At 49.4% G+C, this 22,194-nt stretch overlaps 1 protein-coding gene across 2 annotated transcripts; it reads left to right on the top strand.

The window, feature by feature from the left end:
* The first annotated feature begins 1,201 nt into the window (after nucleotides 1-1,201).
* Nucleotides 1,202-21,687, top strand: LOC123378581 (zinc finger protein 883-like). Of its 2 annotated transcripts, XM_045032589.1 has the most exons (5): nucleotides 1,202-1,346; nucleotides 1,808-2,010; nucleotides 15,207-15,320; nucleotides 15,627-17,501; nucleotides 20,598-21,687. In XM_045032589.1, exons 2-5 carry the CDS (start codon nucleotides 1,872-1,874, stop codon nucleotides 20,657-20,659), a joined length of 2,190 nt encoding a protein of 729 aa, XP_044888524.1. In that variant the 5' UTR covers nucleotides 1,202-1,346; nucleotides 1,808-1,871; the 3' UTR covers nucleotides 20,660-21,687. The 2 variants fall into 2 exon arrangements, with proteins under 2 accessions (XP_044888524.1, XP_044888523.1); XM_045032588.1 differs by lacking the exon at nucleotides 20,598-21,687 and having other exon boundaries at nucleotides 15,627-17,970.
* The last annotated feature ends 507 nt before the right edge of the window (nucleotides 21,688-22,194 follow it).

The following is a 22,194-nucleotide window of genomic DNA, read 5'->3' as shown; positions in this document are numbered from 1 at the left end:
CAGAAACCATATATTTTTTCTCTAAAAATGAGGAGATGGCATCAAGGTTATATTTACTTCTTTCATTGTAATGCTTCCAATAAGGATACATTAGGTGGAGAAGGGACATGAAAGAGGGCTCCTTTATATCTGGGGTGACCAGATCTCCCGATTTTATAGGGCCAGTCTCGATTTTTGGGTCTTTTTCTTATATAGGCTCCTATTACCCCCCACCCTCTGTCCCAATTTTTCAGATTTTCTGTCTGGTCACCCTATTTATATCCCAGGTGAGTGCTCTGACCACTGGGCTAAACGCTGCCTCTTCCTTGCTAAAACGGCATTGGTGCCGAAGGCCAAGAAAGGGTTTGCAGTTGAGATTCCCACGCAGAGGGTGGTGCCTCCCTACAGGCTGGATTTAGGGACCTCTTTCCAAGAGCCGAGCGGGGCCCTACCGCATTTAAAAAAACAGGACTTAGGAGCCTTTGAAAAGCTGTACCATCCAGCCTGCCAGGGCCACAAAAATATTTCATCGTCCACTGAAATCAGTGGGAAATGTTGCATTCGATGAAGTGGGCTGTAGCCCACGAAAGCTTATGCTCAAATGAATTTGTTAGTCTCTAAGGTGCCCCAAGGACTCCTGTCCTTTTTAGTGGAAAACAGGGTGTCCAGATGTCCCGATTTTATAGGGACAGTCCCGATATTCAGGGCTTGTTCTAAGACCGGTGCCTATAACACACACACAGACACACACAGAGCCTGGCCCGATTCTTCACACTTGCTGTCTGGTCACCCTCACAAGAGCCTGCATGTCTTTGTGGCTCTGGGCCTAAGTGATTTCCCAGCCTCGCCCCAGAGCTGAACACCGGGCCGGGGCCCGAACAACCATGGGGCAGTTTAACCAGAGCCTGCGCGGGGTGGGAAGGGGTAGGGGGGTCCGGCCCCGGGGCCCCACGCCCGCCCGCCCCCCGCCGGCAGGTTTCCCCACGCGAGTCCCGCTCACCTTTGCTCTGCGCTGGGGGCCCCGCCGGGAGACGGGCCCGGGGAGCAGCGGCCGCGGGGGGGTGGCGGGGAGGCGGGCGGGGCTGGGCTGAACGCGGCAGTGACTCCGAATCACTTCCTGCCGCGGGACCCGTTTCCATGGGACACCGGTCCCCGGGCGGAGCCGCTGCTGCTCCCAGCGGAGGGTGCGGGGAGAGCCCGGCCGGGGGGCGGGGGGCAGCCCCGGCCCGGAGCCTGCAGGCGGGGGCAGCAGGAGGTTCCCGGCTGGGGGACGCGCTGCCCGGGGGACCCCCCAAGGCGGCTCCCCTGGCCCGGCTCCGCCCGTGCCGCTGTGAAGGGACCCGCTGAATTGCTGCTCACGCTCCCAGGTACCGGCTGCAGCCCCGGCCTCGGGCAGCGCCGTGTCCAGCCCCGGGGCTGGAGGCCTGGCGCGGGGGGGGAGGCCCCCCAGACCGGCCGCTTTGGAGAGGGGCCGGGGAAGGAGCTGCCGGGATGTTTCGGGTTAAAAACTCGTTTTCCTTTCTCAGCAGCGTCGGTGCCTTTGGCGAGAGGTGTTCCCAGTGACTCCCTAGCGGGACAGGCGGGGCTCAGCCCGGGACCCCGTGTGGCAGGCTCAGCGCTTGTGAGAATCCGGCCAGGTGCTGAGCGAACTGCGTACGGATTTAAGCGCCGAAATGTAGATGCTTTTTCCTACATCTTAACTCAGCCGGTTCCCCAGGAGAGCAGCGTCTGGAACCGCTGGCTGCGGGGGAGGAGTCTGAGCTAACTGGAGGATTTCAATGGACACAAGCCCCTTGGGAAACCTCCAATTTCCCTTCTCCCCTGTCAGGCTGCAGAACCACGTCCCGTTTGGCTGGAGACCGTCCCATCCTGCCAGGTGCTGGGGAAGGGACATGGCTGCCGCGGAGCCGGTGACCTTCGAGGAGGTGGCTGTGTGTTTCTCCAAGGAGGAATGGGCCCTGCTGGCCCCGGGTCAGAGAGCCCTGTACTGGGACGTCATGCAGGAGAATTACGAGACCGTGACCTGGCTGGGTAAGGATTCCTGTCCCCTCGGGTATGAGAAGCATCTGGGTCAGATTCCGTGCAGGGATCTGCACTGGTGCCCCAGTATTCAGGGGGATCAGGCCCTGTAATTTGCAGCTCCTGTGTGTAAGACACTGTCCCTGGGTCAGGGAATGTTCTGGACGTCAGCGTCCATAAGCCGATTATTGTGAGGAGAAATGGAAACGTGTATGGGGGTGAGGGATGGGGACAGATTCAGGAAGACAAGTGGTAGGTGGAGGGGAATGGGAGTTAGGGGGAGGGGCAATGGGGGCACAGAGAATCCCTGTCGGGGGGGGGGAGGGGCGCACAGAATCACTGGAGGGGAGAGATGTCATCTAGGAATAGGGGGCGGGGGGATGGGGAGAGGGGGAAATGGGGGCACGTAGAGCCTTTGCCATGGAGGAGAATGAGGCACCCTGCTATGGGAGAGGGAGGGGGTGGGGCACACATCACACTCCCTGGAAGGGGCAATGGGGGGCTGCAGTGAGTCCCAGAAATAAAGGGGGATGGGAGGGTGTGGAGGAGGAATGGAGGGATGCCAGGAGGCCCCGGGGTGTGCAGCGAGCTTGGTCTGCACAAGCAGCACGGTGCGTGACCAGAGTGGTGCGGGAGGAGTGTGGGGGCTGTTCTCTGCACAGACACAAGAGAGGAAGGCTGCTCTCCTGTTCCAGGAGCTGGCCTGGGACTCAGGAGACGGGGTAGATCCTTGGTTGTGCCACAGACTCCCTGTCAGTCACTTAGGCTGGTTTCAAAGGGACCAGAGGGAGGTGACTTGACCACCTCTCCCCTTATGCTGCTTTGAAAGTCCCAGCTGTGGTCTCTCTGGGCCCCGGTTCCCCTCTGTGAAATGGAGGTAAGACTCTGCCCTTTGTCTGGCTCGTCTATTGACAGCGAAAGCCGCTTGGGGCAGGGACTGTCTCTCACTGTGTGAATACTGGGGGCCTGCTGTCAGAGGAAGGGTGACCCAGTGGTTGGAGCACTGACCTGACACTCTGGAGACCCAAGTTCAGTGCCCTGCTCTGCCCCGACATCTTGCCTGCCCTTATGCTAGTAACTTGGGGCTAGATTCAGAGAGGAACTTAGCTGTGGTGACACTGAACATCGCCAGGACTCCCAGAGCCTGCATTATGTGCCTGCGCTCCCTGTCGTGAGGAGAGGTTGCACGTCTGGATGGGATTCACAGCTCCCGGCAGCCTAGGTGGCGCCTCCCCTGACCTAGCCAGCTAGCGATGCCCAACAGAGGGGCGTTTGCTCAGCCCTGCCCCTCTCTCTGAAAGAAACGCCTAAATCCAGTCTGCAGGGAGCCATCTTGCTCTGCCTTGGAGTCTCAGGTGCAAGTGTGGGCTGCGGGCGATCTATGGCTCTAGCCCCCTCTGTGCCAGAGATCTCTGGTGTCTCCTAGTGCTCAGACCCTGTGCTAATGGTAGGGGACAGACAGATAAGTACCACTGACAGCACAAAGGGGCCTTATTCGGGTTGGGGATTCCAGGTCCTGCTGTAATTAATACTCTCTTTCCCTCCTGCTGCAGCAGCGGCAGAGGGTTACAAGAATTCCTTGTGCCCAACTCCCTGACTCTGCTGGGGTTCCCCATCATCGGTGCTCCACTGTTCTCCCTCCCTGCTTTAGCAGACACCTCAGGATTGTGGGGGGCTGTAGGGAGGGGCTCTGCAGTGCCAGACGGTCGACAGCAGCAGTGGGGAACTGATTGTCATGCCTGGCTAATTCTTTTCCTCCTTGTCCCGTGGCCTGTGTGGAGTTTGCATTCAGTCAGTGCTGCCATTGTTTGAGGTTCATGACTTTCCAGCAGTGACACATGATGGGAATTGAACAGATTTACAGGGCTTTGTGTCTGCGTGTGAGACGCGCTGTGAGCAGAGAGGTTACTCCCGGTCTCTGGGGCTGTGGTGCACAGAGCAGCTCGAGTGGATATACAGGGCAGTTCTGGCATTTGACATCCGTGCCCAGTCCAGGGTGTAGCCAGCTGCGCTGTGGGAGCAGAGGAGCAAATGAGCTGGACAGACTGAGGGGAGGTTTTGTGCTGCTGTGTCTGAGGAATTATCTGTGTGGTTGTCACTGTCCCCAGCACCATGAGCCTGGTTCATCACCATGTCAGACAGTGTCTCTGTGCCCTGCTATGGGGAGCTTTGGGGAATCAGTGGCCCTGGTGGAAGCCATCTGAACATGAGCATCTGGTGTGATGCTGTAGCTAACAGAGTTAATGTGATCCTGGGGAAGCTAAACAGAGGACTATGAAGTAGCAGTAATGAGGGGCACTTCATTAGTTCATCATATGGCATTAGTTAGACCATTAGTGGGAACTGCGTCCAGTCCTGGTGTTCACACTGCAGAAAGGTTGTTGACAAATTAGCACGGGTTTAGAAAAGAGCTACAAGAATGATTAGCGGACTAGATAACCTGCTTTATAGTTTCATAGTTTATAAGGCCTAATTGGATCATTGTGATCATTGAAGCATAGAATCTCAGGGTTGGAAGGGACCTCAGGAGGTCATCTAGTCCAAGCCCCTGCTCAAAGCAGGACTAATCCCCAACTAAATCATCCCAGCCAGGGCTTTGTCAAGCCTGACCTTAAAAACCTCTAAGAATGGAGATTCCACCACCTCCCTAGGGAACCCATTCCAGGGCTTCACCACCTTCCTAGTGAAAAAGTTTTTCCTAATATCCAACCTAAACCTCCACCACTGCAACTTGAGACCATTCCTCCTTATTCTCTCATCTGCTACCACTGAAAACAGTCTAGATCCATCCTCTTTGGAACCCCCTTTCAGGTAGTTGAAAGCCGCTATCAAATCCCCCCTCATTCTTCTCTTCTGCAGACTAAACAATCCTAGTTCCCTCAGCCTCTCCTCATAAGTCATGTGCTCCAGCCCCCTAATCATTTTTGTTGCCCTCCGCTGGACTCTTTCCAATTTTTCCACATCTTTCTTGTAGTGTGGAGCCCAAAACTGGACACAATACTCCAGATGAGGCCTCACCAATATCGAATAGAGGGGAATAATCACATCCCTCGATCTGCTGGCAATGCCCCTACTTATACAGCCCAAAATGCTGTTTGCCGTCTTGGCAACAAGGACACACTGTTGACTCATATCCGGCTTCTCGTCCACCGTAACCCCCAGGTCCCTCTCTGCAGAACTGCTTCCTAGCCATTTGGTCCCTAGTCTGTAGCAGTGCAAGGGATTCTTCCTTCCTATGTGCAGGACTCTGCACTTGTCCTTGTTGAACCTCATCAGGTTTCTTTTGGCCCAGTCCTCTAATTTGTCTAGGTCCCTCTGTATCCTATCCCTATCCTCCAACGTATCTACCACTCCTCCCAGTTTAGTGTTATTTACAAACTTGCTGAGAGTGCAGTCCACGCCGTCCTCCAGATCATTAATGAAGACATTGAACAAAACTGGCCCCAGGACCGACCCTTGGGGCACTCTTCTTGAAACTGGCTGCCACCTAGACAGGGAGCCATTGATCACTACCCATTGAGCCCGACGATCTAGCCAGCTTTCTATCCACCTTATAGTTCAATCATCCAGCTCATACTTCTTTAACTTGCTGTCAAGAATACTGTGGGAGACCGTATCAAAAGCTTTGCTAAAGTCAAGGAATAACACATCCACTGCTTTCCCCTCATCCACAGACCCAGTTATCTCCTCATAGAAGGCAATTAGGTTAGTCAGGCATGACTTGCCCTTGGTGAATCCATGCTGACTGTTCCTGATCACTTTCCTCTCCTCTAAGTGCTTCAGAATTGATTCCTTGAGGACCTGCTCCATGATTTTTCTAGGGACTGAGGTGAGGCTGACTGGCCTGTAGTTCCCTGGATCCTCCTCCTTCCCTTTTTTAAAGATTAGCACTACATGGGGGGAGGGAGCGCTCAGTGGTTTGAGCATTGGCCTGCTAAGCCCAGGGTTGTGAGTTCAAACCTTGAGGGGGCCATTTAGGGATCTGAGGCAAAAATCTGTCTGGGGATTGGCCCTGCTTTGAGCAGGGGGTTGGACTAGGTGACCTCCTGAGGTCCCTTCCAGTCCTGATTAGCCTTTTTCCAGTCAGCCGGGACCTCCCCTGTTCGCCATGAGTTTTCAAAGATAATGGCCAATGGCTCTGCAATCATATCCGCCAACTCCTTTAGCACCCTCGGATGCAGCACATCCAGCCTCATGGATTTGTGCTCGTCCAGCTTTTCTAAATAGTCCTGAACCTCTTCTTTCTCCACCAAGGGCTGATCACCTTCTCCCCTTACTGTGCTGCCCAGTGCAGCAGTCTGGGAGCTGACCTTGTTTGTGAAGACAGAGGCAGAAAAAGCATTGAGTACACTAGCTTTTTCCACATCCTCTGTCACTAGGTTGCCTCCCTCATTCAGTAAGGGGCCCACACTTTCCTTGACTTTCTTCTTGTTGCTAACATACCTGAAGAAACCCTTCTTGTTACTCTTAAGATCTCTTGCTAGCTGCAACTCCAAGTGTGATTTGGCCTTCCTGATTTCACTCCTGCATGCCTGAGCAATGTTTTTATACTCCTCCCTGGTCATTTGTCCAATCTTCCACTTCTTGTAAGCTTCTTTTTTATATTTAAGATCAGCAAGGATTTCACTGTTAAGCCAAGTTGGTCGCCAGCCGTATTTACTATTCTTTCTACACATCGGGATGATTTGTTCCTGCAACCTCAATAAGGATTCTTTAAAATACAGCCAGCTCTCCTGGACTCCTTTCCCCCTCATGTTATTCTCCCAGGGGATCCTGCCCATCAGCTCCCTGAGGGAGTCAGTCTGCTTTTCTGAAGTCCAGGGTTCGTATTCTGCTGCTCTCCTTTCTTCCTCGTATCAGCATCCTGAACTCGACCATCTCACGGTCACTGCCTCCCAGGTTCCCATCCACTTTTGCTTCATCTTGTCTGACCTCCTCTGTTACACAGGTTAATAGGAGTTCCCTGAATTAATTCCTGTTTAAACAGGGTGATTCTTTTGGAATAAAACTCTGTTCTTGATATAAAAATTTCCAGTGATGGTGAAACCACCAGAGCCCAGGGTAAGTTTTGTCCAATGGTCAGTTAGCCTCACTGTGAAAACTTTACAACTTATTTCAAATTTAAATATCTCTCACTTTGACTTCCAGCCATTGGCCCGTGTACTTGTGTCTGCTGGATTGAAAAGCCATCTATTGTTTATTTCTGTTCCCTGTGTAGGGACTTTTAGATTATCACGTCACCCCTTAATCTTTTCTTTGATAGGCTGGATGGGTTGAGCTCCTTTATAGGACCTGTTTTCCGATCCTTTTATGATTCTTGTGGCTCTTCTCTGAGGGCTCTAATTTTTCAGCATCCTTCTTTAATTGTGAGCACAACTGTCACATACAGAGGTAATATCACCTCTCTAGACCTCCCCCAGATATGCCTCCAGGGATGTCTGTAGCCACTTTTGTCAGAGTCTACCCTCACTTGGAACTGGGCGGTTTCAAAGTGAGGACCCGCATGTATTCCCCCACCCTAAAATCCTAGGGTAGGTCTCCCCTTTTGCTGCCACCACCCGGTCAATTTCGTGGGCCGGGACACCCCTGTTTCCCCCGTCTCCCTTCAAAGACACTCCCTGGGAACACAGATCAATTCATAGAGGAGGAACCTTCCCCCTCCCCCCTCTCTCCAGCCTGCTCTGGAGACAGAGATACCGTGATTCAACTCCTTGAATCCCACACACACAGGGAAGCAGCCCACTTCCCCCCCCCCTCTCTCTCCCAGCCACCCTGGAGAGATATACACTGATTCAACTCTGTGAATCACTGAGAGAGAGTGTCTCGGCCCCTTCCCCGATCCACAGTAGAAGGGATTTAATCAAATCTTTATAGAAAGAATTTATTAAAAGAAAAACAAGAAAATACAGAATCTCTATGAGTCCAAGCTGGACACTCATAGGGTATAACCTTGCTACGTTCTGGAGAGAATCCTCTCTCTTTCTCAGTACAACCAGTACAAGCAGAATTAAGAATAATCAACAACAAACACACAGAATTGCAAACATAGGATTATTAGATAAGGTTACAAAGTATCTTTCTAATACTCACTATCTTGACTAGAAGAAATTAGTTCAGAAAGGTGGAAGCTGGTAGACTTGATTAAAACATCTGGACTCTTGTAATTCCAAACGGCCAAAGACAAAGACCCCCCCAAACAGAGGGAAAAGTTCCCTCCTAGGAGTTTCAAATTCTCTTCCCTGATTGGTCCTCAGGTCAGGTGCCCACCAGGTACTATGCTTTAACCCTTTACTAACTATTCATGACAACTTTGCTCACAGCAATGCACTGCTTCCCAGGATAGAGTTCCCATCCTACCCGTATGGCCTACATTCCTCGTTCTCGTGGTAAAACTTCACATTGAGCAATACCGAAAGCGTTGTCCCCAGCAAAGGAAGTGATGCAGATTGCTCTGTGTCAGCGACCTGCCTTTTTCGTTATTTACCACTCCCCCAATCTGTGTGTCATTGGAATGGGGTTCCCACGAGGGCGCCTCCTTGTGTCTAGGTCAGGGAATGCAGCTTTCCTGGTATCATCTGCCTCCTGGCCACTTATTGCTTGCTTCACTCTCAATTAATCTTGGGCCTCCCTCTCTCAGGTGATGCCAGGTCACCTATTTGGCCTCTCGCAGCCTGGTTGAGGTGCGCACCATGGGACAGTCATTTGTAAATGTTATCACTAATTACTTTGTTTTCTTCCAGGTCACTGATAAAAATGTTAAGTGGAGTAGGGCCAACAACTGATCCTTATGGGGGACTCACCTGAACCCTCCCACCCTTGTTTGCAATTACATTTTTAGACCTTTTCATATGTACCACATTCGTTTTGTATCATTCTAGTTTTGTTAATCAAAATGGCATGAGCTACCAAGTCAAATGTCTGAGGACCAGATTTTAACTATATTGAACTGTCTAACTCCAGTTGGGAGCACAGTAAATGAACACTAACTGTATTACATTAACATACTCTATTTATCAATCAATCATGTAATCTCATCAAAAAAAGGATACCGGGTTAATTTAATATTTATTGAACCCTTCTTTTTTCTGCATTATCATTCTACCCTTTCCATCTAGTAATAAAACAATACTAGACCATTGTTATCATTCCAATTCCTCCTAATATACTTGTAAAAGTTCCTTCTTATGCTCTTTTATTCTGCAGATTAGAGCGTTTTCTTTGTGTCACTTTGCTTCCCTTATCAATTTTCTACAATTCCCAATTTCTAATTTATATCTATTGCTCTCAGTTTCCCCTTTTATCATTTGTTATATATTTAAAAACAATATATGCTGCTTTTATTTATATATATGTGTGTGTGTGTGTGTGTGTGTGTGTGTGTCTATATATATGCCTCTGTTTCCCATTTAGCTGGTGGTTTTTAGTTAATTGGCTTTACTGTACAATATGTCCTTCCTTCTTCTTTGCGGAATTGTGGCTTTTTTGGAAATCTATTGAAATGTTATTGCAGTTCTACATAAGCATTTGCATTTGTTCATTGTAAGTTCATTCTCCCAGCAGATTTGCCACATAGTTGTTTGTAGCTTTGTAAAACTAATCTTTCTAAAGTGTGTGTATGTTTGTGTGTGTATAGATATAGATATATTCTTGGTTTAGAGTTGGTTCCATTTCCACGTACCAAATGCAATCTGAGCAATGCGGAGTGAGCTGCATTGTCATGTTGGAGCATTACCTTTGGATTAAATTCTCCTTTGTAACTGAAAGATGTTCATAAATTGCACTGCAAATAAAATAAATAAAGAATGGAATTCTGCAGTATCACCAAGGGAGGAGTGAACTCTTTCATATGCTTTAACATCTCTCTTTTTCAAAATGTCTGTGTAGTGTGATTTAGGCTATTTGCACATAATAATGCCACTACAGAGGTGTTTAATGAAACTTTGATCGATTACAGCATTTTGTTTCTTTTTCTGTGTGTGGTGGGTAAAATCCGTACACTGTAGTAATTTTTACAATGTTGAAGAAATTGGGCAGGTTTAGTCTATAAGAGAGAAGGCTGTAGGGGCACATGATAACTGACCTCAAGTATGTAACAGGCCTTTAAAAAGAGAAGGGTGATGAATTGTATCACATGTTCACCAAAGGACAGGACAAAAAGGTATGAAGCAGTGGAAATTTTAGTGAGATATGAGAAAAAACTTTCTAATGCTTACAGATATATTGTCACTGGAGAAGATGATGTAGGGAGGTTGTGGAATCACTGGAGGTTTTAAAGAGGAATTGAGAAAGACCTGTCATTAATGGTGAAGTTTGCTTAATCCTCATTAAGCATGGAGGGAGTGTGGGGGAGCTGGACTAGATGACCTCCCGAGGTCACTGCCAGCCTTACATTTCTGTGATTCTGTTTCCAGTTCCCCTTTCTCTATGGAGATGAAGTCTGCCGCAGAGTTCCCCTGTGTCGGATGTAACACCTTTGGAGTTGGACATTTTCCTCTTTTTAAAGAAATTCTGAGGGCACTTTATAATGAGATACTTAATGAACTCAATCTATTTTTCTCAACAAAGAGAAGGTTGAGTTCTGACCAGTCTTATTCAGAAAGGATCTGGAAAAAGGGGTAAACAGTGAGGTGGCAAAATTTGCAGATGATAGAAAATTACTAAAGATAGTTAAGACCCAGGCAGATGGTGAAGAGCTACAAAAGGATGTCTCAAAGCTGGGTGACTGGGCAACAAAATGGCAGATGAAATTTAATGCTGATAAATGCAAAGCAATGCACGTTGGAAAACATAATCCCAACTATACATACAAAATGATGGGATCTAAATTAGCTGTTACCACTCAAGAAAGAGATCTTGGCGTGACTGTGGATAGTTCTCTGAAAACATTCACTCAATGTGCAGCAGCAGTCAAAAAAGCAAACAGAATGTTGGGAATAATTAAGAAAGGGATAGATAATAGGACAGAAAATATCATCTTGTCTCTATATAAATCCATGGTACACCCACATCTTGAACACTGTGTGCAGATGTGGTCGCCCCATCTCAAAAAAGATATATTGGAATCGGAAAAGATTCAGAAAAGGGCAACAAAGATGATTAGGGGTATGGAACAGCTTCCATACGAGGAGAGATTAATAAGACTGGGGCTTTTCAGCTTGGAAAAGAGATGGCTAAGGGGAGACATGATTGAGGTCTATAAAATCATGACTGGTGTAGAGAAAGTAGATAAGGAAGTGTTGTTTACTAGTTATCATAACACAAGAACTAGGGGTCACCAAATGAAATTAATAGGTAGCAGGTTTAAAACAAATAAAAGGCAGTGTTTCTTCACACAACGCACAGTCAACTTATGGAACTCCTTGCCAGAGGATGTTGTGAAGGCCAAGACTATAAAAGGGTTAAAAAAAGAGCTAAATAAGTTCATGGAGGACAGGTCCACCAATGGCTATTAGCCTGGATGGACAAGGATGGTGTCCCTAACCTCTGTTTGCCAGAAGCTGGGAATGAGTGACAGGGGATGGATCACTTGGTGATTCCCTGCTCTGCTGATTCCCTCTGGGGCACCTGGCATTGGCCACTGTCGGTAGACAGGATACTGGGCTAGATGGACCTTTGGTGTGACCCAGTACGGCCGTTCTTATGACTTGAGCCTTGTACACAAAGTTTAACATGGGGAAATAGGACACGGGTCTTCAGTCTAGCAAATAAAAGGAAAAGAAGCGGCTATAGTGGGAAGCCGAAGCTTGATCAGTTCAGGCTAGAGATGAAGTGTAAATACAGAGCAGTGATGTGAATTAACCACTGAAACATCTTACCCAGGGACCACGTGGATTTTCCGTCGCTTGAGAAATGTACTTCAGAGCTGGAGATCTCTTTGTAACAGTGTGGCCTAGCTGGGCGGGCGAACAGGTTTCAGGGGTCCCCCGAACAGGGCCAGTGTTGACTTGCTGGGGCCCAGGACAGAAAGCTGAATCCCGAGGCCCTGAGCCCTGCCACCTGGGACTGAAGTCAAAGCCTGAGCCCGCTGAGGGTGTGGGGCCCTGGGCAATAGCCCTGCTTGCTGCCCCCGAACGCCGGCTCGTCGTTGTGGCACAGCTGGGCCGAGGAGTTTTTATAAATGGTTGGGGGGCTCAGAGAGAAAGAGGCTGAGAGCCCCTGCTCCACCTTAACGAGATGATATGGATTTGCATTTATGGACACACGTCAGATATTAGGAATGGCAATATACAAAAACCTTGTACGACTGGGATAATCATATTCAGTAAATCATAACCTTTCCAATGATACCGTGCAGGAACCATCTTGCATAAACTATATTTCAGTTAAAAAGCGACAGAGAGTCCTATGGCACCTTATAGACTAATAGTCGTATTGGAGCAGGAGCTTTCGTGGGTGAATCCCCTCTGCGTCAGACACATTTCAGTTATGTCACATTGTTTTCATAAAGCACATGAAATGCCACATCACACACACCACACAGGGAAGTTCTTTGCTCTCCTCGCTGCACTGCGGTGGGGTCTAGTGATCATCTTTCCCAGCCCAGGGTGAAGGTTCCTCTCTTGATTTCCTCACGGCTTGAATTAGGCACCAGCGAGAGGCGGCAGTAAAGGACCAAAGCCTCAGTGAGCCAGTTGCTGCGCAGACACATAGTGAGGGACAGTCCCCACTCCAGAGAGATCCCCTCCCATCTGGCTGGCGCTGTGGAGGGACAGGCGTGTGCGTGGGGGCAGGGGAGTGGCAGCGATGGGGATGTACTTGCTACCCTCCATAGCTAGAGTTGGTAGCAACACAGCACAGATCCCCAGGGGAGTACGTTGGGGCCATTCCCTTGGCAGAGTGGAGGAACCCTTACTCCAGACCAGTGCATCAAGGGCTTTGTATGATTTATAGCCCAGTCCCCATAGGGTGGGGTTGGGGAGAGGAAGGAAGTGAAATCAGGAAGGCCAAATCCCACTTGGAGTTGCAGCTAGCATGAGATGTTAAGAGTAACAAGAAGGGTTTCTTCAGGTATGTTAGCAACAAGAAGAAAGTCAAGGAAAGTGTGGGCCCCTCACTGAATGAGGGAGGCAACCTAGTGACAGAGGATATGGAAAAAGCTAATGTACTCACTGATTTTTTTGCCTCTGTCTTCACGAACAAGGTCACCTCCCAGACTGCTGCACTGGGCAGCCTGGCATGGGGAGGAGGTGACCAGCCCGCTGTGGAGAAAGAAGTGGTTCGGGACTATTTAGAAAAACTGGACGAGCACGAGTCCATGGGGCTGGATGCGCTGCATCCGAGGGTGCTAAAGGAGTTGGCGGATGTGATTGCAGAGCCATTGGCCATTATCTCTGAAAACTCATGGTGATCAGGGGAAGGCCCCGGATGACTGGGAAAAGGCTACTGTAGTGCCCATCTTTAAAAAAGGGAAGGAGGAGGATCCGGGGAACTACAGGCCAGTCAGCCTCACCTCAGTCCCTGGAAAAATCATGGAGCAGGTCCTCAAGGAATCAATTCTGAAGCACTTAGAGGAGAGGAAAGTGATCAGGAACAGTCAGCATGGATTCACCAAGGGCAAGTCATGCCTGACTAACCTAATTGCCTTCTATGAGGAGAAAACTGGGTCTGTGGATGAGGGAAAAGCAGTGGATGTGTTATTCCTTGACTTTAGCAAAGCTTTTGAGAATACGGTCTCCCGCAGTATTCTTGCCAGCAAGTTAAAGAAGTATGGGTTGGATGATTGAACTATAAGGTGGATAGAAAGCTGGCTAGATCGTCGGGCTCAACGGGTAGTAATCAATGGCTCTATGTCTAGTTGGCAGCCGGTTTCAAGTGGAGTGCCCCAAGGGTCGGTCCTAGGGCCAGTTTTGTTCAATATCTTCATTACTGATCTGGAGGATGGTGTGGACTGCACTTTCCGCAAGTTTGCAGATGACACTAAACTGGGAGGAGTGGTAGATACGCTGGAGGTTAGGGATAGGATACAGAGGGACCTAGATAAATTAGAGGACTGAGCCAAAAGAAACCTGATGAGGTTCAACAAGGACAAGTGCAGAGTCCTGCACTTAGGACGGAAGAATCCCATTCACTGTTACAGACTAGGGACCGAATGGCTAGGAAGCAGTTCAGCAGAAAAGGACCTGGGGATTACAGTGGATGAGAAGCTGGATATGAGTCAACAGTGTGCCCTTGTTGCCGAGAAAGCTAACGGCATTTTGGGCTGTATAAGTAGGGGCATTGCCAGCAGATTGAGGGATGTGATCATTCCCCTCTATTCGACATTGGTGAGGCCTCATCTGGAGTACTGTGTCCAGTTTTGAGCCCCACACTGCAAGAAGGATGTGGAAAAATTAGAATGAGTCCAGCGGAGGGCAACAAAAATGATTAGGGGGCTGGAGCACATGACTTACGAGGAGAGGCTGAGGGAACTGGGATTGTCTAGTCTGCAGAAGAGAAGAATGAGGGGGGATTTGATAGCTACTTTCAACTACCTGAAAGGGGGTTCCAAAGAGGATGGATCTAGACTGTTCTCAGTGATGGCAGATGACAGAACAAGGAGGAATGGTCTCCAGTTGTCATGGGGGAGGTTTAGGTTGGACATTAGGAAACACTTTTTCACTCAAAGTGGTGAAACACTGGAATGGGTTACCTAGGGAGGTGGTGGAAGCAGGGGGTTGGACTAGATGACCTCCTGAGGTCCCTTCCCTCTCCCTGATCCAGCAACATCCGTTGTCTGGCATAGGTGGAGCATGCTGGCAGTTCCCGCCCAGGAGCTCCGATGTGGCCCCAGGTCTGCGCTGCCGGCCCTTCTGCAGCCACCCGGGGTCCCGGCCGCCAGCCCCAGGTCCCCCTCGACCCCCTCTGCAGCCGCCCATGGCAGCCGCCAGCCCCTCTGCAGCTGCCAGGTTCAGCTCTTGGTCCCAACCCAGGGCTCCGCCGCTGCCCCCAGCTGTGGTCCCAGCCTTACCCCGTCCATGCCCCTCACTGCCCCGGGCTGGGACCACAGCTGGGGGGCAGCGGCGGAGCCCTGGGTCAGGGCCAGGAGCAAAGCCTGGTGGCCAGGAACCTGGCGGCTGCAGAGGGGCCGGCCGATGTTGACCTCCCCTGATCCGGCAAGTTCCCTGGTTCGTCACCGGTCAGGTCCTGAGGGTGCCGGACCAGGGAAGTGCGGCCAGTAACAATGACATGGAATGAACCTGATCAACATTTGTTTCCTTGCACCTTACTAGGATTTCCAGTTTCCAAACCAGACCTCATCTCCTGGCTGGAAGGAGGGGAGGAGCCGTGGGTCCCTGATCTCCAGGGCTGTGAGGAAAGGGAGATCCCAAGTGATGCCCACACAGGTGAGGAATCACACGACTCAGAAGCCAATTATTGTATCCTTTTAGCAGACGTTACTCATGCATTTTCATTACGCCTGTCTGACCCTTCAGCTCCTGCTGTCATCTGTACTCAGGGGGTGTGGAGGAAGGATGGGCCCCTTTCTCTCTCGTCTGGAGCAGGATATGGGTGGAGTAGGATTCAGCTCTGAATAGTTCAATATCCCCAGCAGTTATTTGGGTTTCTTCTCCTCTTTCCTGTTCCCTTTTGAGGTTCCCTGTCCCCTGGCACAGGGACTGACTCCTGTCTGGATTCTCTCTCTGTCCCAGCAGGTGATGGGACGGTGAGTGAGAACGAGGAGGAGAATCCTCAGCAGGAAGATCTTGAGCGAGTGGAACCACAGGGGACGGTATCGGGAAGAGGTGAAGGGGACGTTTCCCAGAGTCTCAAGCAGGGAGAAACCCGTGAGAGTGAGAGCAGTGCGGAGAGGCAGCAGGGAAACCACTTGGAGGAGACACTGGTTAAATCCACTCACAGCAGAAGAGGAGTGAAGAAAGTCAAAGAAACTGTTCAACAGAGAATCCACGCTGGAGAGAGACCCTATGTGTGCGATGACTGTGGGAAAAGCGTCCGGTACAGATCAGAGCTTATTAGACATCAGAGAGTCCACACGTGCGAAAGACCTTACAAGTGTCCAGACTGTGGGAAAAGCTACAGACATAGGTCAACCCTTAGTGGGCATCGTACGCTGCACACAGGAGAGAAGCCCTATAAGTGCCCTGACTGTGGGAAAAGCTTTGGTCAGCGCTCACTCCTTATTCAACATCAGAGACTCCACAGAGGGGAGAAACCCTACAAATGCAATGCGTGCGGGAAAAGGTTCAGTCTGAACTCAAACCTCCTATCACATCACAGAACTCACACAGGAGAGAAACCCTTTAACTGCCCTGACTGTGGGGAAAGCTTCAGATACTGGTCAACCCTTTTCAAGCATCAGAGAATCCACACAGGAGAGAAGCCCTATAAGTGCCCTGACTGTGGGAAAAGCTTTGCTCAGCGCTCAGCCCTTAATAAACATCAGCGACTCCACAAAGGGGAGAAACCCTACAAATGCAGTGAGTGCGGGAAAAACATCAGTCGGAAACACCTCCGATCACATCAGAGAATCCACACAGGAGAGAAGCCCTATAAGTGCGCTGAGTGTGGGAAAAGCTTCAGGAACAGCTCAATCCTTATTCTCCATCACAGAATCCACACGGGAGAGAGACCCTATGAATGTAGCGAGTGCAGGAAACGCTTCCGTCAGAAGAACGCCCTTCTATCACATCAGAGAACCCACACAGGAGAGAGACCCTATGAATGTCTTGAGTGCGAAAAAAGCTTTAGGAACAAGGCACACCTTATTAGACATCAGAGAACCCACACAGCAGAGCGACCCTATGAATGCCTGGAGTGTGGGAAAAGCTTCCGTGAGAATTCACAATTTCTATCACATCAGAGAATCCACACAGGAGAGAGACCCTATATCTGCCCTGACTGTGGGAAAAGCTTCAGGCAGAACTCACACCTCCTATTACATCAGAGAATCCACACAGGAGAGAAATCCTATAACAGCTCTGACTGTGAGAAAAGCTTTGGTCAGCGCTCACCTGTTTTTGAACATCAGGGACTCTACATGGGAGAGAAACCCTACAAATGCAGTGAGTGTGGGAAAAGCTTCACTCGGAAGTATTCCCTTCTCTTACATCAGAGAACCCACACGGGAGAGAGACCCTATAACTGCCCTGTCTGTGGGAAAAGTTTCTATGAGAGAACAGCCCTTATTCAACATCAGAGAATCCACACAGGAGAGAAACCCTACAAATGCAATGAGTGTGGGAAAAGCTTCTGTCGGAACACATACCTCCTATCACATCAGAGAATCCACACAAGGGAGAAACCCTATAACTGCTCTGACTGTGGGAAAAAATTCAATCAGAGCTCAGCTCTTATTGAACATCAGAGACTCCACATGGGAGAGAAACCCTACAAATGCAGTGAGTGTGGGAAAAGCTTCACGCGGAAGTATTCCCTTCTCTTACATCAGAGAACCCACGCGGGAGAGAGACCCTATAACTGCCCTGTCTGCGGGAAAAGTTTCTATGAGAGAACAGCCCTTATTCAACATCAGAGAATCCATATGGGAGAGAAATGCTATGAATGCAGTGAGTGTGGGAAAAGCTTCACGCGGAAGTATACCCTTCTCTTACATCAGAGAATCCACACGGGAGAGAAACCCTAGAAATGCAATGAATGTGGGAAAAGCTTCCATCAGAACGCACACCTCGTGTCACATTAGAGAATCCACACAGGGGAGAAACCCTATAATTGCCCCATCTGTGGGAAAAGCTTCAGCCAGAGCTCACACCTCCTATTACATCAGAGAATCCACACAGGAGAGAGGCCCTTTAACTGCCGTGACTGTGGAAAACCTTCAGTCACAGGTCAGCCTTTGTTTCTCTCTGGAGAATCCACACAGGGAAGAAACCCTTTTAATGTCCAGAACAGGGATAAGCAACCTATGGCACCAGTGCCAAAGGCGGCACGTGAGCTGATTTTCAGTGGCACTCACACTACCCAGGTCCTGCCCCCCAGTCTGGGGGACTCTGCATTTTAATTTAATTTTAAATGAAGCTTCTTAAACATTTTAAAAACCTTATTTACTTTACATACAACAATAGTTTAGTTATATATTATAGACTTACAGAAAGAGACCTTCTAAAAGCGTTAAAATGTATTACTGGCATGTGAAACCTTAAATTAGAGTGAATAAATGAAGGCTCGGCACCCCACTTCTGAAAGGTTGCCAACCCCGGTCCAGAATGTGGGGAAAACTTCACTGTGAGCTCAGCCCTTCCTACACATCAGAGAATTCACAGTACATTCAATCCAATGAATGTATGGATTGTGTGAAAAGCTTCAGTCAGATCTCACACATTCAACCACATCACAGAACACACATGAGAGACAGACCCTACAAGTACCCTGGTTTTGGGAAATGCCTTATGTCACAGCTCAAACCTCAGAACACATAAGACAATCCACAAGCAACACAAACCCAAGAAGCATCCTGGCTTGCAGTGGGGCAGGTAAACAACGCTTCTGCCAATTCCCACGAATCTCAGTGGGTCAGACCAGATGTGCTGGAGTGGCCATGTAACGAGGACACGGCATAATTATTAAAGCAGAAAATGAAATCACTTTCCCAGAGCAGAGCTGTTTAGAACTGGGGGAGGTTTCGGTTGAATATTAGGAAACACTATTTCACTAGGAGGGTGGTGAAGCACTGGAATGGGTTCCCTAGGGAGGTGGTGGAATCTCCTTCCTTAGAGGTTTTTAAGGCCCGGCTTGACAAAGCCCTGGCTGGGATGATTTAGTTGCGGTTGATCCTACTTTGAGCAGGGGGTTGGACTAGATGAGCTCCTGAGGTCTCTTCCAACCCTGATAGTCTATGATTCTATGATAAGAGTCTGAGATAAGTCTTCCACATTGTGATGGGATTTGAGGATAATTTTCAACCAGTTTTCATTGAGGTTTGCCATTGATGGTTGGTTTATATACCTAAAATCGACCTTATTTTATATACTCCAACTTCTCATTAACTGTTGATAGTATTGGAGGCTGGGATCTGCCAAGGGACTTCGATGCTGTGACACTCAGCAATGCCAAGACTAAATTTTTAGGCACCTAGAAAATCACAGGAATGACACTGGAGCAACGAAGCCTGATTTAGGGGCGCTGGCTCACTGTACAGTGACTGGAGAGAGGTATGATTGACAGAAGACAGCAGGCGAGGCAGGGCACTGCCTAAGCTAGTCGATGGGAGATTGCCACACAGCTGTGTGGCAATGTTCCCGCTAATATTTTGCATCCATATGTGAAATGAATTTTGTTATGTGCACTGAGGTATGTGTGGCTGTGCACCACCAATAGAAACAAAAAACCGAGCTATCATCTGTCTTTTTAAAAAGTTACCATAAGATAATTACTCCAGCCAGGACAGGTGAGGCATTTTAGAACTCACCCCTCAAAGAATTAAATTTAAGCATAAGAGAGAAATAAAAGTATGAAATGCACAGACCAGTCAAAAAACGAAAACAGCAGCACTTTGAAAGGATAAAATTACAGAGAATAAATGTGCATTGCGGGAAGTACCAAGTAGTAACAACAACAATAATACAAGTATGTGTTGGGAGGTGAGTGTGAAAGAGACTGTGCGTGTGACATTGTGTGTGTGTGTGTGAGAGAGAGAGAGAGACACACACACACACACACACACACACACACACTGGGTGTGTGAGAGAGACTCCATGTGTGATGTGTGTGTGTGTGAGAAAGAGAGAGAGAGAGAGAGACTCTGTGTGTGTGTGTGAGAGAGAGAGAGAGAGACTGTGTGTGACGTGTGTGTGTGAGAGAGACACTCTGCCTGTCTCTGTGTGTGTGTGTGTGAGAGTGAGTGAGAGAGAGAGAGAGACACACTGTGTGGGTGTGTGAGAGAGACTCTGTGTGTGACGTGTGAGAGAGAGAGAGACTGTGTGTGTGTGTGTGTGTGTGTGTGTGTGTGTGTGTGAGAGAGAGAGAGAGAGACTGTGTGTGTGATATTGTGTGTGTGTGTGTGAGAGAGAGACACTTTGCCTGTCTGTGTGTGTGAGTGAGAGAGAGACACACACACTCTGTGTGGGTGTGAGAGAGAGACAGTATGTATGACGTGTGTGTGAGAGAGAGAGGCACTCTGTGTGTGTGAGAGAGACTGTATGTGTGACGTGTGTGTGAGAGAGACACTCTGCCTGTCTGTGTGTGTGAAAGAGAGACTCTGTGTTTGTGTGCCATTGTGTGTGTTAGACACTGTGTGTGTGTGTGTGAGAGAGAGAGAGAGACACTGTGTGCGTGTGTGAGAGAGAGAGAGAGACTTCTGTGTATGTGTGCGCATGCGCGTGCTGGGGGAGTATATGAGACACAAACCTGCCCCTTTAAGTAGATTGGCACTTACCAGCCTGAAGGCTGCTTGTTCAGATACAACAGCAGCCTCAGCAGCTCCATCCCATGTCCCCCCCACCCCGGCTCTGCGGTTACAGAGGCGGAGGGGAGGACAACACCCTGACATCAGCGCCCCCACCTTCCTCCCCGGTCTGCACAGCCAGCAGGAGGCTCCGAGGTGGGGGGCAGGGGGGGCGGGGAGCTGATTGGCTGCGCAGCTGAGAGGGAACACGGTGTGTGCTAAACCTACCTCCCCCTCTCTCCATCTGTGACTGACAAAGCAGGAAAGGTGGATGCTCCTCTGCCGTGGGGCCTGCTCCAGTCGGTGGGTTCGGAAGCCACCTAAGTCTGCACAAAACAGTGGGGAAAAATTGCCTAAGGACATCACCGGACTAAGTTCTAGGATTTGAATGGGACAACGTTGTGACTAAAACTGAGGCGGTGCTGATTTCACCTGCCACGTGTGCACCCACAACAGCCAGAGTTTCTGTTCCCACTTGTTCGTGTGGTGCTCAGCTGATCTTACTGCCTGAACGAGCTGCCCGTCAAAGCTTTGGTTTGTGGGAATCCATTGCTTGGGGGCTAATTTTCTTTGGTTGCCTTGTTTCAACTCAATTCCTAACTTTACGAGCTACTGAGAACTGGGATCTCTGCCAGTCACTGCATCGTACACTCACCCGCGGTGCTGCCTTTGCATGTGAGAGTCAGAATTACCTGCTTCCTTACACTTCTCTCCTTTGGGACATCACACCGTCTGTGTGAGCGAGAACAGCCATCTTCTAACTTCACAGTCTCACTTCAATCTTTGTGTACGTGAATATGTCTATGTTAACTTTAACAATGTGTGTTTCTAACTACAGAGTTGTTTAATGGGTTCCTGCTTTACACTCCAGACTAGCCTCCTGGGAGCTTCATTAATTCCTGTTTTACCTTTGCCTATTTTTAATTTTAAAAACGCAGGGTACATGGTGGTAGCTCTCTTTCTATATTTGAATAATACAGTGGTCGCCCGTGGATGTGTGGTATTACCTTTAATACAAAACTAACAATGTAATAATGGCTGTTTTAGCTTTCATGTTGTTGACTCTCCTTTAAATTCTCTGACCTCAGCCAACCTAGCTAGTTTTGTCCAAATTCCTTTTTAGTTTAAAGGTTTAAATATCAGGTTAATTATAGTTGTTGTAATCTAGTTACTTCACTGAGTTTATTCTTGTTTACCTGATACTATTTCTTTATAAAGTTCAGCGGCAGGGCCGTCCCTGGGGGGTGCAGGGCCCGGGTCAGACGTCACGTCACTTCTGGGACTGACCGTGCCGGGTAGGGGCGTCTGGGGCAGGCGGTACCTCCCCAAACAGCAGGGCTGGCTCTAGGTTTTTTGCCACTCCAAGCAAAAAAAAATTTGGCTGCCCCCCACCCCCGCCGTGGGCACTCCCCTCCCCCACCAGTGTCCTCCCCCACCCGCACCCCCTGCCACCCCAGCCCTGGGCTCTCTCTTCTCCCCCCCCCCGCACCTCCTACCACCCCAGCCCTGGGCTCCCCCCTACAACTGTGACCTCCTCGTTCACCACAGCAATCCCCGTTTACACTTGCAGTGAGGATCAGACCATTTATCCTATTTTTATTTCACCTTAGTATAAATCTCCCCCCGCATCCCCATCTTTAGTGCTCCAAATGCACGTGGAAGCATAGGGACTAACCCTCAAACCTTGCACCCGGCAAGGGCTGGGGACCTAGTAAAGAGGGTTCAGCAGAGCGGGTGTGGGGGGCTCTACACTGGGGGGCTCTCCACTGGCAGAGGAGCAGGGTGTGATGTACTCACTGAGGAGGAGAGGGGGTATCAGGAGGGTTGTGGGAGAAGAGGGGCTATCAGGGGAAGGGGGA

Source organism: Mauremys mutica, chromosome 10 (assembly GCF_020497125.1).
Source record: "Mauremys mutica isolate MM-2020 ecotype Southern chromosome 10, ASM2049712v1, whole genome shotgun sequence".
NCBI lineage: Eukaryota > Metazoa > Chordata > Testudines > Geoemydidae > Mauremys > Mauremys mutica.
The sequence above is the reverse complement of the archived record's forward strand: the minus strand, read 5'-3'. Positions and strand labels throughout refer to the sequence as shown.